The sequence below is a fragment of the Nannospalax galili genome, unplaced genomic scaffold (genome assembly GCF_000622305.1).
Source record: "Nannospalax galili isolate Female #2095 unplaced genomic scaffold, S.galili_v1.0 scaffold547, whole genome shotgun sequence".
Taxonomy (NCBI): domain Eukaryota; kingdom Metazoa; phylum Chordata; class Mammalia; order Rodentia; family Spalacidae; genus Nannospalax; species Nannospalax galili.
In genome coordinates this window covers 422038-441486 of record NW_008355824.1, presented here as the reverse complement: position 1 = coordinate 441486, position 19449 = coordinate 422038, and the positions used below count along the sequence as shown (strand labels likewise).

Here is a 19449-nt window from a genome sequence, read left to right as displayed (position 1 = left end):
TCTCTCTCTCTCTCTCTCCCTCTCTCTCTCTCTTTCTCTCTCTCTCTCTCTTCTATATAAAGGAAGAGATTTGTTGGGGTCTACATAAATATTTGTTGTGTATGAGGAGGTCAGCTGATGTTGCTTCGGCGCTTGCTGTATCAGATACTTCGAAGTCCTCATCCTGTGTCACACCTACAATCACTGTACTGAAGTACTTGAACCACTTCCCCCATGTCTCCATTTTTCTGGGGCTAGAACTTTCTTTTGTTATTCCTTTGCTTCTGAAACCCTGATTGCATATGGAAAGAAAATATGCATGCCAGCTAGGTTTTAGAGGACCAGGGGAGGTACTGTGAAAAACTGTAGGATATTGGCAGTCTGGCCTAAGCAGACTTTACACCATTAATTAGATCTCTCACCTGTCATGTTCCTTGTGCTTAGAAACAATAGATTGTTTGGGGTTCTCTTGATTGGGAATTCTAATTATACATCTTTATAATGTTTACTTCTCTTATATGATTATTTTCTTAGTCTGTAATTGTGGAAGTCTTCAGGACTTACTGAAATATTTTTTCTGGTACTTACTCAAAAAACGTTCCCTTCAAGGAAAGCTACTTTCTCTCCATTCCATATCTAAGCCCATCATCACAGTTCATTTTACAAGGTTGTTTCCTCTATAGACTGTAAGTCCATGGGATAAAAAGACAAATATCTGGTGAGTCTCTGGTTATTAAGACATTTTAATTTGGTTGATTAGTTTGCTTCATATCAAAGAATTTTTTTGTATATTTCTTGTTGCTTCATAATAAAAGTAGGTATGAGCTTTGAACTCTACATTTTGGAAATGATGATATATCTGTACTTTTTTTTTACTACTATAAAGAGCATAGACAGGGCTGAAGGAGGTGGCACAGGTCTTTAATGCCAGAACTCAGGAAGGTAGAGGTGAGCAGATCTCTGTGAGTGCAAGGTCAACCTGGTCTACATAGTGAGTTCCAGGCCAACCAGGGTTACACAGTGAGGAGCTGTCTCAAAAAAGAGAAAGAGAAAGAGAAAAAGAAATGCAGAGCATCAGCCTCAATAATTAAAGTGCAGAAAGATCAAAAAAGACACCCAACATTAACTTCAGGCCTCTACACAGGTGTATTCAAACACACATGCATACACGCACACCACACCACACACACAAATGTAACATCAAAGAATGTTAACAAAGAATGTTACAGGGGGCTGGAGAGATGGCTAAGCAGTTAAGAACACTGGTTGTTCTTGCAGAAGACTTGAGTTCGAATCCTAGCACCCACATGTGTGTAACTCCAGTCCCAGGGGATCTGACAGCCTCTTCTGACCTCCAAGGGCATTGCACGACATGGCTGTACTTACCTACATGCAGGCAATACACACATACACATAAAATAAAAATAATAAAAAATACTTAAAAAAGAATGTTACAATATGCAACATTTGTTGCCTTTTATCTGTGAAATTATTTGTATGATGATTGAATGGTATGTTTTTCTGTATTTATGTGGCATGTGTGTGCGTGCACACATGCAGGTGCATGTAGAGGTTAGAGGTCATGAGAGGTGTCTTCCTCAATTGCTTTCTACTTATTAGGTCTTTTTGAGACAAGGTCTCTCTGTAGCCCCAGCTGACCCAGAACTACGTAGGCCAGGTTGACCTTGAACTCCCAGAGATCCGTCTGCTTCTGCCTCCCATGTGCTGGGATCTCCGTGAGTTCAAGCCTTGGAATTCAAGTTTCTTCAGTGGTGTAGGCACTGACAAGTTGCCTATTGTTCCAGCAAATATCCCCATCAAAGCTCATACTAGCAACCCTAATTATACACAGTGAGGAGAGAGAGAGAGAGAGAGAGAGAGAGAGAGAGAGAGAGAGAGAGAATTTCCTGGGATTGGTAAAAAGGTTTTGAGTTGGTGTCCTTTGGGTTATTTTCCTCAGCAACCTACCCTGCAAGCATCGTAAGTTCCTTCCAGATAGCCAGCACAGAACATCCCACGTTTTATTTCATTCCCATACACATATTGTTGCTTGCAGATGCTGTTGCTTATGATCTGCACCCTGGCTTCTCGGAGCTCATTTTGAGATTCTCCTTAAGGAAAAAAAAGCAGTTTCAAATTTCACAAGAAGCATCCTTAGCTAGAGTGAAATGAGTAGGCAGGTTCTTTTCTAATCCTCTTCATTCTATAATTGTCAATACAGAACTATGTGGTATAGCAGTACTACTAGAGAAAACAATTGAATTAAACCTGACACATTTAATGATGCTTGGCATATCTTATTAAAGGCTTTTTGGGGGATTTAGTTATTTTTGTTTTTAAGTGTCTGAGTGTTTGGGCTGCCATCTATGTAAGTACACCCGTGTATGCAGTGCTTACAGAGGTCAAAATATGGTTTCAGATTCCCTGGAATTGGATGGAGTTTTGGATGGTTTTTAGTTGCCATATAGGTGCTGGGAACCAAACCCAAGTCCTCTGCAAGAGCAGCCAGTGCTCTTAACCATCGAGCAATCTCTCCTGCTCTGTCTTATCAAATTTAGTAAATATTTCTACAAGATCATTTGGTTTCTTTTCTGAAAAATCTTTGTACCTTTATTTTTAAAATAATGAATTTTTATTTTTAAAGAAGGCGTTCTACTTTTTATGACTTCTGTATTTATGAATTCCAGGTTGTTCCCAGAAACTTTGCATGCATAGTTAGTATTGTTTCTTGGTTTGAAAAAATACCTCTTAATTTATGTGCATTTATTCAGTCCTTCACATTATTATAAAGAGCTTTCACATATGTAATGACATTAAATGACAATGATTTCATCTCATATGAATTTGGGGCTTCAGATTATAAATTGGAGCCTTATAACAGGTAGATGCAGAAGAAAACCAAAAAGAGTTCAAGCATTCTGAAATTCTTTTTTAAAATATATTTTTATTTATTATTTTTATTTTATGTGTATGAGTGTATTGCCTGTGTGTATGTAAGTGCACTCATGTTTTGCAATGCCAATGGAGGGCAGAAGAGGGCATCAGATCTCCTGGAACAGAGGGTTGTTAGGTGTCATGTGGGTGCTGGGAATTGAACCTGGGTCCTTTGCAAGAGCAGCCAATGTTCTTAACCTCTGAACCATCTCTCCAGCCCTGCATTCTGAAATTCTTATATCAATCACTGAATGGTAAACCATGGTACTTTGGCTGGCAGAACTCTAGGATTAGCCCAAGATTCTTGTGGTATTATTTCTCTTCCTCCAAGTATGGACGGGACTCGTTCAATGTAATGGACATCATTTTCACAATTAGTTTTATGTTATATGGCAAAGTGGAGGGAATTTTGCACATGTAATAAAAAATTTAATCAGATTGACTTTGAGTTAATCAAAAAGGAGATTATCCAAAGTAGGACTGATTAAATCAAGTAATGTTTAGAACTTCTCTGATTTGGACACGTTTTCTTAATGGTGTTGAGAAAGCAAGCTGCCTCATCAACTCTACAGCTGCAAGAAACCGAATTTTGTCAACAAGCAGCCAGCTGAGAAGAGAATCCAGAGCCACAGATGAGACTCCACCCCAGACTTCAGTTTGTAATTCAGAGAAAAGGATCCAGCTAAACCATGTCTGAACTTCTCACCCAGGAAAAAACAGTGAGGCAATAAATCTGGGCTGTTTTGAGTTAATAAGTTGCCTGTAATTTGTTACATGATAATGGAAAATGGATATGGACAACATTTAAGAATCTAGAAAACCATTTCAAGATTCATTTCTGGAAATACATTTGTAAATAAAATTTTAAATGTGCTTAGAAAACAAAGTGTAATAGATGCAGATTTTTAAAAAGTTTTCAAATTATTCTTCCCTTTGAATATCCAGGGGGCTGGAGAGATGGCTTAGTGGTTAAGAGCACTGGCAGAGGACCTAGGTTTGATTCCCAGCACCCCAGGGGATCTGACGCCCTCTTCTGATCTCCTCAGGCATTGCATGACATGGGTACACCTACCTACATGAAAGCAATACACCCACACACATTAAATAAAAATAAATAAAAAAATTTTTAAAAATTGTATCCAGTTCTGGGAACAGTGAAGTGAATGTGACCATTGATACTTTTTAGTGATAGTGTAAATTCATGACTTTTGTAGAAAATTAGTTGGTAAAATGTAATAAAATAATGAAAAGCATGCTCCAGAATTCTGAATATTCCTGAGCTGTTTTTCAGTTATTTGATGGACACTTAATGACATTTCTTTAAAATGTATTTCTTTTAAAGCCAGATGTGGTGGTACAGCCTTTAATCCCAGCACTCAGGAGGCAGAGAACCTCTGAGATTGAGGCCAGCCTAAGGTGGTCTACATAGTAAGTTCTAGGCCAGCTGGGGCTACATAGTGAGACTGTGTCTCAAAAAATGTATTTATTTTACATTTTTAAGAATTTAGTTTTTATTTATTAATTTTTCCTCTGTTTTCCCATTTTCAGTTTAATGCATTTCTCCTCTCTATTATCTCTTTCCTTCTGCTTGTTTTATACTTATTTTCTCATCGTTATTAATTTCTTAGAATAGCAGCTCAGTTTATAGATTTGAGACTTTTCTTCTTTTTTATGTAAGCATAGCTGAATTCTGCTTACAGCACTCAGTTTTAATTCAGTTCTAGGTACTTTTAAGATTTTGTCTGAGACTCTTTTATTGATGACTGTTTCTTTAATTTCTAAGCATTTGATTTCCTGTTATCTCGTTACCAGTTTCTTGTCTGAGTCTATAGGGTCACAGAGCATACTTTGTATGGTCTCCATTCTTTCATATTTACTCGTGTTTACAGATCTGGAAACGGCCTTTCTTATAAAGTGAGTCATGGGTTCTCATAGTTAATGGGTAGCCTGCTGATTTAGGGAAGATTGTTCTGCAAATGTCAAACCTTACTGCTATTCATAATGTATTTTGTTCATAATCACCTTTAAATTAATTTCTGCAGTATTAAAGCAAAATTTGCTGCATAGTCATGAGTATTAAGATTGATCAGTCAATCTCAGTATCCCTGGACTTGCTGTGGGTCACCTTGGCCACCGTGTGGTGCTATAGTCTGGCCCCCCCCCCCCCCCCCCCCCCCGCCCGCCATGAAGTTAACCTGGAGAAATCAGGACTAGGAAATGCCTAGATTTGGAGATTCAGTGTTCAGCGGTGTTTTATAACCTTGATTCTACCCAGCTCTAAACCAGATTTTTTCACTTACTGACTTTTAACTTACAAGGGCCAAATTTGGTCTGTTTCTGTTTTGGCTGATTTGAGTTGAATTTCTGTCACTTGCAAAACAAGAGTTCTAACGAACCTAAACAAGCTTTGTGGAAATGACTGACAGGAGATCTAATCACTTTGCTAAACAGGGCTTAATGTTAGTTGTTTTGAGGTACCAACCTCCATAGTAAAGTGCTCCAAATCCTGTAATGTAGACTGTTGAATTTGGTCGGAAGGATGCAGAGGCTTCTGGCAAACAAATCCAGCGAATGTCATCTGAAAAGGTGACTTTGGGAGAGAACTGCACAACAGCAATGTCATGATCTCTTGCTGGGGGGCGATACCGCTCATGGATGATAATTCTTCTGACATTTCTTTTCATTAAGGGAGGGTTTATTGTTGTTCCAAAAGTAAGGGTCCATTGACGTGGGTTTGAATTACTGGAAAAGTTAGAAATCAATAGCTATGTGAATTTCACAGAATACATTAACTCTATTAGTTGCACTTAGAGTAATACAAGGGAAAATATCACCCTGGAAACACATGGTTGAAATTATAGCTTCCTTTGGCTATTTACATTTGTCTATTTTTAAGTATAGTAATAGGTATATATACAGCATATTAGAGCTGAAATTTAATATTAAATTACTGAACTTTAGAACTGTAAGGCACATACAATGTTATTAATTTATTCCCATAGCAAATACTTATTTGCTGTATTCTTAATGTTATTGAAGTGCAGGGGACAAAGATGTGAACAAAACTTAAATTTTTAGCTCATAGAAGTATTATATTTGAGGGAAGGAAAATATCAAAATAAATTTAAATGTTTTAAATGTTAATAAACAATCTCAGTGATAAAAGATTATTGACAAAATAAAATAGGATAATGCATAGAGTATGGGTAGGGTTATGGAAGGCTTTTTTTATAACTCATTTTTTTATTTATTGATTTTTTTGTGTATTTCATATAGAACATCCCAAACAATCTTATTCATCTTTATACCCGCATCCTGAATGTTACCTCCCATAACCTCCCCTGTCCCCACTGGAGCCCATATACTCTGTCATCCCTGTTACTGTCACTGTGTTATCAGCACCCCCAGCCATTCCCCAGTGCTAGTCCATCTGCTGAGTCTAGTCAGCCTATTTAGAGTTCTCTGTTTTAGGAAGATCAGCTCTTCCTCATCTAGCAGCAATCAGGTTTTTTGTACTTCTTATTGAATTTTTTGTGGTTTTCATTTTCATATAATGTAGTTTGATGGCATTTAGATCCACCCCCCTCTCCCTACCTCCCCCATTGTTCCCTTATATGAAATAACATGATAGCCTGTAGAATATGATTTGTGTCCCCTAATGTCCATCAGTGCGGATCCATTCATTGGGTCTACCAAGAGTCCCAACCCTGTAAGACACTGTTTTTCCTCCTTCCAGCAGTCACCAGTTGCCAAAAGTTCCACTTCCTTATGCCAATGCTGGGAAAGATTTTCTTTCTTTCTTTCTTTCTTTTTTTAAACCAACACATTTAGGCTGCAACCATGGTTAATGGTCAGCTATGAGACAATCAGGAAGTTGTGTTTCTAGGTAAATATCTGAAGGCTTTGTGTCAGGTGGGATTCAATTTAGGATACCAGGGAAGAGTGGTGAAGGATGATGCTGGAGAGGTAGGCAGGGACAAAGTGTTTTATGGGATGTAATAAAGTGCTTAGGCTTTATTTTAGTGATGTTGGAATCTACTGGATGTTTTTAACTGGGAGTTATGCAGTCTCATTTACATTTTCTAAAATTCATTCCAGTCCTTTCTGGAGACTAGATTGTTGGTCAAGGGCTGATGTGATGAAACCTGTCAAAAGACAGTAGTCCTCTGAGAGACCAGCAAGTGTGGCTGACCTTGAGCTTGAAAGCTTGAGAAAGTGGTAGATCATAGTACATGCAGGAATTACGAAGATCATTTGGTAATTATGAAAGATCACCAAGCAAGGCCTTTGTTTTATAAGAAGGAAAATAAAGCCTGGATGAATTAGTTTGCCTTTTATCACATGCCTGCCTCAGTCTCCATAGGATAGTGTCTTCTACAAAAATGTACCTATTAAGCAAAATTGATGCTCTTTAACTAATTAACTAATTCATGAAAGATAAACAGAAAAAGATATTATCTATATAGATATCATTTCTAAATCAATTATTTTATAATAGTTAACTTAGTCCTAGAAAGAGAATATTACAATATCAATAAGAGTAAATCCAATTTTGCAACTGTTAACTGTGTTGGGATTATTGTAATTTAAAATTTTGTTTCCAAACATTTTGATATAAGAAATACTCTGATGAGATGAGTTGAATAAAAACTAGTTTTTGAACATAATTGTTTATATAACATACTTATATTGACTTTTCTTTTATAAATCAGTACTTTGTAAGTTTTACTGTGCAAAGATTCCCTCAACTTTACATGATGAATTCAATAAGCATCAAGTTTCGGGGGCTTAGAAATGTAAAAGTCAGACTTTGACTCAGATTTACTTAAGAGAGAATGCCCATCCTGGAATTTTCAGCAAAGGTCTGATACTATATAATACATCATGCATTTTTTTTCCAGTTGCAGATGGAAAACCTTTTGAAAAAATACATGACATGAAAGATTCCTAGGACAATATTAAAAATAAGCTTTCTGCGTCTAAATCCATAAATAAAAATTAATGATGATAAACATAGACAGGAGTTTAGATTCCAAAGTTAATTGCAAAGAATCAAAGTAGTGACACTTGATTTAGAAGCTATCCCTTAAAAAAGAACAGTGGAATTTTGTTATTATTTTAAGAATAAGCAATTGTGTAATGAATTCTCTTAAGTGTCAACTCAAAAGTAGATTGAAATAATATGAAATAATCTCAGGATAGGAAAGGTCAGAAAGTGCAGGTTGGTCCTCTCGCCAATCCAGTACCTGAAAGATGTGTTCTGGCACTAGGAGATACACATTGCCTCTTAACTCCACCATCTCCTAACTGAACTGTGGGCAAGTTTCCTAACTTGTCTTAAACCTCTCAATGTATAAAGATCTAACAGCAAGGCTTATGTAGAAGATTGTAAGAATAATATAAAGTAAATCTTAAGCACTTAACCAAAGACCTGTAGCACCATGGAGCTTAATAACTGTCTAGCTGTTGATATCAAAACACTGTCAACTAGTTATTGTCTGTACTTGAGCTCTTCTGCAACTGGAGACATGCTCTGCTCAGAATCCCTTTCTTCATCTTGGAATCCCTTTCATCTTTGACAGCTTTGTCGGCTGGCAAGTTCTTTCTTGATTCCCTAATTCTCTTCTAAAAACATGACAGTACTTCAGGTTTATTAATACAACTCTATTTTCTGTATTTGAGGTTTGTCAGAATAGAATTTTATCACCTAGGATGATTAGGACGATGTTCCTCAAATTTCAGTGTGCACACAAGTGATTAGGGACTCTTATCAAAATACAGTTCCTGAGTCTAATGTTCTGGGATAAATTTAGCTTTCTTCATTTCAAACAGATTCCTTAGTGATGTGTGCCTGCTGTTCTGTGAACCACACTTGGACTGACAAGGCAAATGGTTATTCTATCCCTTTTCTTTGCCTCAGAGTCATTTTTTCAAGTTCTTTTGAAGTATGTCACCCAGCACAGAAATTATCATCCCAGGTAAGAACTGAACAGCAAAGAGTCCAACACTCTATACATTCTGGCCCTGATTTTTTAAAGATGTAATGCAAATCACAAGAGAACTTTGGAGACCTGTGCCAGTGTTATATGTTTAACTGCAGCAGTTCTCCATCATCAGCATTCTGCACTTCCTCCCTTCATTGAAGATTTTGTTTTCATGACAAGGACTGGTGTTTTGCAGAACCTGACACTAATGTTAAGTGGAGAACATTGTTTGACAAAAGACTAGTTTGCCTAGTAAACGCAGTGTGTTCTAATGACTTCTGCTTTATTATAGCTTGTAGTTTCTTCATTGAAAACTGAAGACTTGGTTAATGAATTCTGGGATAATGTTTTGTACTAACTTTATTTCCACAAAACTTTATATGCAAGTAGAACATTATTTCAGAAAAGGACCCTAAAGATTTTCTTACTTTATTTCAGTAATATTTGAGACATTTATTGCTAACCAGAATATAGGAATGCACAGGGGTTTTCAGCAGAAATGGGGACTGACTTAAGGCCAATAACTTACGTTCTAAAACAGTGTGCTGCAGTGACGACCCATGTGCTACCAATCAAGGTGGCCCCACAGAGATGGATGTTGCTGCGCTGAAGGGAAACTTGCCAAGGCCAGGCACCCTTGGCTGCAAGGTTTCCAAACACTATTCTGTTGGCAATAAATGGGACAGCTCGTTTGCCACAACCTGAAAGAGATGAAGTCATTGATAAGAAATGTCTGTCTACTTTTTGATACACAGGACCTAGCAGAATACTGCAATGCAGAGCTCTCATCCGCCCCTGTATAATCGTATAGTGCCACATCACTACCCATGGCCTGCATCTCCCGATTCATTGACGCTTCACTTTATGTATTTGTGAGTGTGGATACATGTTGTCTACTGAAGCTTTGTTAAACTATAAAAGACTGCCAATACCAGCCCCATGGACTTGCAATTGCCAATCATTTGGTTATTCTGGGAGCTCCCACCAAGGTTACTGTTTCCCAGTTGAACCTAATCAACACTGTTGTGTTGTTATTGCGAAGTCCTCTTCAGAACAACGCCCTCTGGAGAGATAAGCAATGACCTGCTTGATGGAAACACCTCTCCTGTCTGCCTTTCTAGAGTGACTGCATTCTAGGGTGATGCATGGATTAATACATCACCACTAGTCACTCACTCTTCAGGATGGAGGTTTCCATGTTTCCTTATAAACATTATATTCACCGCTGACAGGAATAAACATGTACCTTATCGCCCCATAGGCTGCTTTGCCACTTAGGGTTGCTGCTAAGACAGAAAAACTATTAAGAGCACAGTGTTCAAAAAGAAAATGTAGTAAGTTCAACCCTTGTTCCAATGAATAAATACAAAAAATTTTATTTTACTGGAATTAATTATACTCCAAACATGGCTGTTTCAGAAATCTCCATCACTTTGTGATCATTCTCCTTTGGACAGCGACTTTCCTCATCAGAAGAACTACAGCAACCCCCCTCCCCATCATTTCTCTGCTTCAGTCTTATTCTTCCACAATCTGTTCTCTGCACAGGAAACTGGGTGACCTTTCTGATATGTGTAAACCCTGTAGTGATACCTCCTTCCCCTCGAAATACAGATAAAATGTTTTCAGGTGATTCGGGTCATTGATGACTATTAATCACATCTCTTTCCCACACAAATGTCCCCTGTCTGTATTCCAGCCAAGTAGAAATTTTTCATTTATAAGAAACGATGAAGTTTTCATTTACCTGGGGACATCTTTTTTTAATTAATTGGAAAAATAAGTCACTGGAGCACTTAAATATTGTTCTATTTTTCTCTTTTCAGTTCATCTTTAGCTAATTATGCCAGCATCATGTCCCCTGATTAAAGAGAAACCATCTTTAACAGGGCCCTTCTCCATGCACTTTAAATGCAGTATTTGATTGAATTTCTGTATTCTAATAAATATGGAAATGCTATCACAGGGGTATTAAAATCTGGCAAAAAAGGTTACAGAATCTAATAATGAAAAGAAGCAAAAATTCAAATTCAGATTTCTAATTTCCTCATGAACATTACTAAAAAGAGGTTCTATGTTCAAACAAAATTTGAAACTCTGTGGTTTTTTTTGTAAATTTATCCTTTTATTAGATGAGACTCCAAAGAGTCCAGCTAGCCGGAAACCCGCTCACCCTTGTATACTAAGGTGCTTTCTCTTCCAGTAGACAACTACAGATTTCTCCCATAAATTCCAGTGGTTACCAGATTTAAGAAAGTCGGAGCAAGTGATTTATGTTAGAAATGAAGCAGGAGGCCCTGCTCTGGTCAGCGTCTAGCTGACTCTTTAAGAAGAAGCCTCATCTGAGGTAATGGATTAGCAGACACAAAGTCAAGCTACTCAGGGAATAAAGCTGTGAACCTCTCCCAACTTGAAGGAAAGAACCTGTCAAATGTGTAATCTGCTTTCTTTGTTACAAGCTGAGGTTGTGAAATAATGTCCATTCTCATAAATTATGTGATAGGTTGTATGTAATTTCCAATAATGAGTTCATTTGCTGGAAACATAAAAGCTTGCACCAGGAATTAAACATGAAATGGTCCCTGGTTGCCGGGCCTTTTTGTATCTTTGGGCTCAGTTTATGAGTTTCATTTATTTTAATGACTATACTACATGTAAAAAGAGGATGTTCTATTAGAAAACCAAATTTGAGAGTTACCCAGTTCTAACTTCCTTGTGTTACTGCAGGACACAAGAAATTGTCCTTTACCTTTGTGTGCACTTTCTTACCTGTAAACTTACAATCATAATGTTTGTTTTTCTTAACATCAGAGAAATATTTTGAGACTAGACAAGAAAATAGAAAACATGATGTAGCACCTAGAGACCATTGCTTCCAAAACTGCACAAGTGTATATACTTTGGAAATGTGAAAGAATTCATGATTCACCAACAGTAGAATGAACTAGAGCCATGAAGGTTTCAGGATTCCCAAATGCACGGTGTTTACTAGCACTTAGGAAAGCCCATAGACTACAAGGCACAGAATTATCTTTAAGGCAAAGGTATGTATGTGTGTGTGTGTGTGTGTGTGTGTGTGTGTGTGTGCGCACACACATACACACACACACACACACGGAGGGGAGAGATCAATGTTAGATGTCTGCCTTTGTCAGTTCCTACCTTAATCCTTTGGGTTTCTTGCTCACATTGGAACTCACTGATTTGGCTACACTGGACTGGCAGGTGAATGCCAGGGGTCTTCCTGTCTCCATCTCCCCACTGCTAAGACTTCAGGCACCTTCTACCACACAACCAGCTTTTTACCTGGTTGCTGGAGATCTGAACTCAGATCATCACTTTGGATAGCAAGCACTTTACTGACTGAGCCATCTCCCCAGCCCCTGTTAAGGCAGATCTTATAGGCAAAAACATTACTTTCAAGAAACGTTAATTTGGGGTCTATGAAAACTTAGAAAACTACACTAGGAACAATCTTTCAGCTTAAGATTCATCTATATTTTATCACAATCCTATATTTGATAAATAACTGCAAATGGTGCATTTGTTTTGAATGTTGTCAAAGTAAAGCTAAAATCAACTTCTTTATACTTCCAAGGCCAGGACTATGGTAAAACAGCTCAGTGCAGGGGCTATGTGCTCCACTTCCCATCACAATATCTGTGTAGTACATAAAACACCAAATATTAACTAGATTATTCGAACTCAGAAATGTAGTAGGTCACCGAATTAAAGTGAAAATATTTGTTTTCATTGCTGTATTTTGAAGGAAAAAGATTTTATAGAAATTGAAAATATTCTACAGCTAGGCATTGACAGTTTACTTCTAAGTGTAACATTCTCCTTAAAAGTTTTATTTAAAAATTTCTATTTCAGAGCCAGGCATGGTGGTGCATACCTGTAATCCCAACACTCAGGAAGTAGAAGCAGAGCCAAGGCTATGTGGCAAAAAAAATCAAAGCAGAAGAAAAGTAAATTTTAATTTTTCAATTACAACAGTGATGCTATGGTGCTTAATTGGGGTCACTCCTGGAAATGGATAACTTACATTTCACTGATACTGAATTGATGATCTTTTAACTGAAGAGTTCTAATGTGTAATCCTGAGCCAATGTGCCCTGCTTGCTACTCAAAACACCAGTGACTCAAGGACAAGTTGTTAGGAAAGGAAAGAATATTTATTGGGGGAATATAGTAAAGCAAAGAAGATGAAGGCTATCTCCAACAAATACCATCTTCCTCTTGTGAAACAAGAATGTGCAAGCACCAGGTTTATGTGTGGGTGCATGTCAGGTAAGCAGGTACCAGGATAGCTACAAATTTGGCGTTTGCTTTTCTGATGCACAGATTGCTGGTATCCTATGTCACTGGATAGTCTAAGTTCTATAAATTTAAAGAAAAGTTATTGATTAAAAAGTTTTGAGATTCAGCTTATTAGTTCTTTTCCCAAAGAATAATTAATTCTGTAGTTACTATCAGGACACAAAGAGCATCTTTTTCTCGAAGAAAAAATGGAAAATAGCAAATAGCCACTTTTCTTCAGAAGAACAAACGAGATAAAGACAGGAAATTTTGTTCCAGAGCTGGGGGATAAGGGAAGAGAGCAGAGACATTCTCTGGAGAACAGTCTTTAACCCATTAGTTAAATCAATCAGAGATGTCTTCTGGCACAAAGTCAGTGGGAGTCAACCAAGAATAACAGGAACCAGAGGGTTTACATAGGTAGTCCATTGGTGACACTATTTCTCCTTTGGCACCCTCCCAGAGCACCCTCCCACTGGAGTTCATACATTCTGTCATTTGTGTTGAGGCCTATCATATAAAGTTAGTGTTCCCTGACATCCCTCAGTGCAAGTTCACTGGGGTCTAGTCAGCCTTTCTAGAGTCTATCCCTTTAAGGAGATCAGCTCTTTATCACCCAGGAGTAATCAGCTGCCAATAATTCTTAGACTAAGATTGGGACCTGCTGTTCATTTCCACAGTTCTGTGCTGGGATTTTGTCTACCTAACTTTGCATGGGTCTCTTGTATGCTAACACCCTTGATATAGTTTTGTATAAGAAGAGTCCTAGGCGCCTGTAGGACTATGTCTGTGTGGTCATGCGCCTCCTCCCTGGCTCTTACAATCTTTGTCTCCCCTCCCCAATGGTCCCTGAGCCCTGGGTGTGTGGATTTTAAAATAGGAGTCTTGTCCAAGGACCCACACTCTGCAGGCTCTTAGTCTCTGCATTTTGGCCATATGTAACCTTTTATGTACCTAGCCCTCTGCTGCATGAGGGAGCTTCACTGATGAGACTTGAAAGATGTATTAGTGTTCTCTTCATCCCTTGTTCTATGTTCTGTGAGCCTTAGGTGTAGAGGTTGCATCCTTGATGTGCCACTTAGTCTGGGGCAATTCACAGATAATCTCTGTTTGTGATTAGTTGTGGAATTCTGTAATTATTTCTGCCTGTTGAAAAAGAAATTTCTTGAAGAGTGGTGACTGGGATACTTGTCTATAAATCTAAGCATCCATATTTTGCATAGTAAGAAATTACATTTTTCTAAGGACGTGACAGTCTTGGAGTCTTCTCTAAGGTCTATGACATCTCCAGCTATGTGTATTTGGCTAGGTTTATACTACCAGACATGAGCTTCCTTCCATTGAGTGGGCTTTAAGTCCAGTTAGGTAGCTGTTGATTACCCACAAGATAAAAGTACCACTACTGTACCAATATTGTTTGCTGTACTGGTCATTGATGTGTTTTTTAGGCCTTGAAGCTGGCGTTGAACCATTGATTGATGTTCTCTCTTAGCAGCTTGCATGCTCTCCTAAGCTATGAGAGCTAGCCTTCAGGGGAGGTAACTTCCAGGTCAGTTCTAGCTCCATTGCTCCAAATCCTGTGCCCAAAGTATGTCCTGTCTTCAACAAAAGGGTCTTACCATCAAGTTCTGGGTGGCAGAATTGTGGAAATAGCCTGTGTAATTTTGGGAGTCTCTTGGACCACCCTGGCCAACAACTCAAAAAAGGTTTCTCCTGTCTTGTGTTGTTTCTTATTATGCAGTCTTCAGCTATACTCAGAGACTCATGTAGAGATATTATATGTGTAATTTTCAGTAGGTTTTGAACTAATACAATTCCCTTTGGTTTTTATACTAGCTAGGTACTATTTATATCTCTCTCTCTGTCTAATCCTCCCTCTCCATTTAAAGTGTCTCCATTTTCCCCATCTCTCCCTCGATAATTTCTGTCTGATATTGTCCCACCTCTATTAAGACCTTTCTTCCCCCTTATTCACATAGTTCTTTGTATAGTCCTCCTTCTCTCCCTCCCATTTAATTACCCCATTTTACACAGTTCTCCCTTAGTAACACCTGTCTCTTTCTATTCTTCTCTCTTGGATTCCTTCTTTCCCTTTACCTCCCTGGTTCCCTTCCAGTTCCCTGGTTACTGCAGTTATATCAGGATTCCTAGTACTTTTCAAAGCATTATTTACCTGATGGCTTTAGTGACTCCAAAGATAGTTTATTATTTTTCAAGTGCTCATAGGAAGAAAGCTAAAAAAATCATAGCATCATCCTGCATAGAAACTATATTTTTTAAAGGCAATGAATGAGTTTGTGTTTTCATAAGGTCCCACCCAGAAATAAGCTATTGCTTAATTTTTCACTTAGTCATGGAGACAGTGGCTAGGTTGGATTAACCCACTGTTTATGGTAAAGGTTTTTCTTTACTTAAAGATGAGTGCCAATCAGTAACTTCCCAGAAAAACACTTGACTAATGCCAGACACTTTCATCAGAGAATAATAAAAACTTGAAATGTCACATTTTTAGACTGTTTTATATGAATTTTAACTGTTACTTGGAATGAGAAGGACAAATAAGCTTATGACTATACAAAATGTGAACCTAATGAAGAAGCTCAGGTCACATAAGAATCAACCTACTTACCGACTTCAACCAAGGACACGTTGGCTGGCAAGGCTCGTGTATTCCTTATCTTCCAATTTAAGATGCTGTGGATTTTCTTCTCTCTCACAGCCCTTTGCTCAGTGGAGGGGAGCTGGAGGACCATATCGATATCTGCTTTCACAGCATCTTCTTCTGGCCTAAAAAACACAAAAGAGGTGTGCATTCAAAGAATGTGTCTATTGTAGTCTTCCTTGTCATCTTTGCTGTTTGCCTCGGTTGCTGAGAATGTCAAGGGCTGGGTAATGTTCTCATAGCCACACTGCCACATGCTGCTCCCTGGTTTATGCCTATTTCTTACTTCCATCTTAAAGCTTTAAAAAACATTTTGAGTGCATTTTTATCCCATTAATTTGAAGACATGTTACTGTAGTTAGGTAAAACCCAAAAAAATCTCAAAGTAAAATAAACGGGCATTCTTAGTTTTTCGTGATGAATGCAGCTCTCACCACCTCATCCAAGATGCTCCTTTTTGCAGCAGATGGGGGTTATTTCAGAGAACTAATCTGGTCAAAATGCAGAGAATAAGTGACTCTGAGATGTCCATCCCCAGAGACACAATTCCTGCACCTGAGGCTTAGGGAATACCATGGAACAGGGAGTGGAAAGATTGGAACAGCCAGAGGACCAGAAGAACAGCTGCAAAATGGTGTCTTCTGGACATGACAGGAGTGCTGTCCCCATGAGTTCTCAGCTATGGTTGCCTGCGCAAGTACTCCACAAGACGGCAGCACTCAAAACTTAGGTGTGGGGAAGGCTCACAAGAGCTCTAAGTGAGGAACTACAGGTAGCTGACAGCTGCCTAAGTGGGGGGAGAGTTGGGTTTCTTCAGGAATGAGTCTTCTGGTAGGTTGCTTATGGCTGGTCAGCCCTACACCTATGTACAGATAGTCAACACTAACTGGACTCAGTAGTTCATAGTTATGTATGTTCATGTAGTAGCAATAGAAGAGGACACAATTTGAAAGGGGGATGAGGTGGGAGAGAGGCACAGGAGGAGTTGCAGGGTGGAGAGGGAAGAATTGATAAGATCAAAATGCAATATACGCATGTAAGAAATTCTCAAAAAATTAAAAATTAAAAAATTAAAGAGCAGCTCATGTACTCTTAGGGAATAAATCATACACCTGATATACTGATCACCTCTACAGGGTTTGTGACAAATTGTTCACCAATTCCAGTGCAGTCAGTAAATCTTGGGAAATCCTCTTTCCTAGAGATTGTTTTGTCTTTGTTCAGCTCTATTTTAAGAATTCTTTATGAAGAATGTTAATGTTTAATTTTCCATTATAGAAGGCTTAGGGCTTCCAATGACAACATATGTAAAGCATCAATTCTTTCTTCCACATAAAATATTTGAAGACAGCAATGTGTGCTTTCTGGGTCTCATCCAGTTTGAACATGCCTAGTTCCTTGAACTTGTTCATAGAAATGGATTCAAGTCTTGTCATGTGGAAGTGAATTTTCAGATGTACTTAAAATAGGGAAATCAAGCTATTTACCATGTTTTATAAAAATTGAAAATGATACATAATGATGTTTCATGCTTCCTATTTTATACCCCAATAATACCTTAAACTCTGAAAAATATGAAGCTAATATATTGGAATCTTTTTACACTAAAAATTAGAACATCATATTGATTCCAAGACATTATATCCATCATCTTACATTTAGGCTCCAGAACTGGAAACTATAAATAATTAGAATTTTATGTTAAATACACAAGAATTTTTCCACATCAAATCATCTTAAATAAGAGGAATTAAAACTTTATCAGGTAGATTTCTCTAGCTTCCCACAGAAGAATTACATGGGTGAAATTGGCTACAAATCTGGAAGAATTCATAAGACTATGATAATGTTACTAGAGTGCCACAGAAACTTAGAATTTGAAAACAGGAAGTTCCAGCATTTTATGCCTTTTGTTTCCTAAGTTATCCAATTGTCACAAAAGTTGCAAGTTATCAGAAAAGATGTGAAGGACTTGAATGAATCTCAATGATGCAATGGTCTACTGGTAAGAAAAGTGATTACTGCTTCCTTCAAATAAATCCCTCTAAAATATTCCCTTAAAATTTAGTTGCTCCCCCCCCCCAATTTTTAGTAGTATAAATTTGTTATAGAAAGCAATGGGTTTCATAACAACATTTTTGTCAAGTATCTTTGTCCCCTTTGAGATGAGTCATACAAGCTCCTGGGTTTGCGCCTATGCATTCTACCATGTAATTTTTGAAACTAACACAGTTAAAACTTCTGAGCAATTTCTGTACTGATAGCGAGTCTTCCCTCTCCATGAAAACAAAAGGAACATCTATTACAACAGGAAAATCTTTTGGTTTAGGCATATTGCCTGTCATTAGGGCTTAATTACAGGTAAAACTTACAATACAATTTTTTGGCAAACTTTGCCCTCTTGATGCTTTTGAAATGACAAAGCTGTTGAAAACGTAGGACTTGGTGCATGCAATGACCTGGACTCGGATTATGCTAAGGCTGTGGACTGAGGTGAATTCCAGGTCTCACAGTTAGTTGATAGGGTTTGAGTCCTAGTTCTGTCCAATTGGTGTAACTGTCTTTTGGGGAGAATTCAGTACATCACTGACCTTCCTCCTCCACATACTAGCTTTTCAAATTTCAAAATGGTGGTTTGACTCTGTCCCGTGAGACAGTTATAGAGATTATGTTTATGTAGAACCTGAGCCAAGGGCCTAGTCCACAGAGACATGGGGTGTATGAGGGACCCTGTATCCTCTACCCATTGTCTTTCTAGGCTTCTGACTATATCATCACCCAAATATACATACGTCAGTCTGGGTATGTGGTTCTTGATGTAGTGCTTGTTCAAGCCTGAATCTATAAAGAGTTCGTCCACCTGTTATTACAAAAAGAGAAAAACAATGTGTTAGCAAGATATTTTATAATAAGGCTATACCCTAGATTATATGTTAGAAATATAATTTTATAGTAGTGGTAACATTATTTAAGTTAGTGATTTTTTATTTTTTAAAAAATATTTTATTTATTATTTTTATTTTATGTGTATGAGTATATTGCCTGCATGTATGTACGCATACCCATGTCATGCAATGCCCACAGAAGTCAGAACAGGGTGTTGGATCCCCTGGAACTGGAGTTACAGATGATTATTAGTGGCCATGTGGGTGCTGGGAACTGAACCCGGGTCATCTGCAAGAGCAGCCAATGCTTTTAACTGCTGAACTATCTCTCCAGCCCCATGATTCTTAACCTTTACAGTACAACAGATTTAGTTGCTAAATTAAAAGCATGTAAATGCTGGGGGTTCTTTGCTGAAAATTTTTGTTTTAATTGATCTGCGGAACAGTAGCTATTTATATATTTTAAATGTTTTCCCAGATAATTCTAATGTCTAGTGCAGCTATTTGCAACAGAAGATATCATTCTAAACCTCATAGAAGAGTGTCAGAGAGAGTTAGATCAGAGATGATAGAATGCAGTGTTGAGAAGCGGTGGAAAGCACCTCTCCTCTTTTCTGGTATTGAGTCTCTTCTGTTGTTCATGAACTGGGCAACCTTGGCTAAGTTATGCACCAATTTGAGCCTCACTTTTCTAACATGTAAG

General features: G+C 37.9%; 1 protein-coding gene across 1 annotated transcript in view; it reads right to left on the bottom strand.

Annotated features, from left to right (window-relative positions):
* Tmprss11a (transmembrane serine protease 11A) overlaps window positions 1-19449 on the bottom strand; it is a 38288-nt gene that overhangs the window by 3694 nt on the left and 15145 nt on the right. The window contains exons 4-8 of the mRNA XM_029556494.1: window positions 18654-18721; window positions 15829-15986; window positions 9427-9598; window positions 5396-5655; window positions 1948-2090 (exon numbers count right to left, since the gene is read on the bottom strand). Coding sequence (XP_029412354.1) covers window positions 1948-2090; window positions 5396-5655; window positions 9427-9598; window positions 15829-15986; window positions 18654-18721 — 801 coding nt within the window. The remainder of the gene's footprint in view (window positions 1-1947; window positions 2091-5395; window positions 5656-9426; window positions 9599-15828; window positions 15987-18653; window positions 18722-19449) is intronic.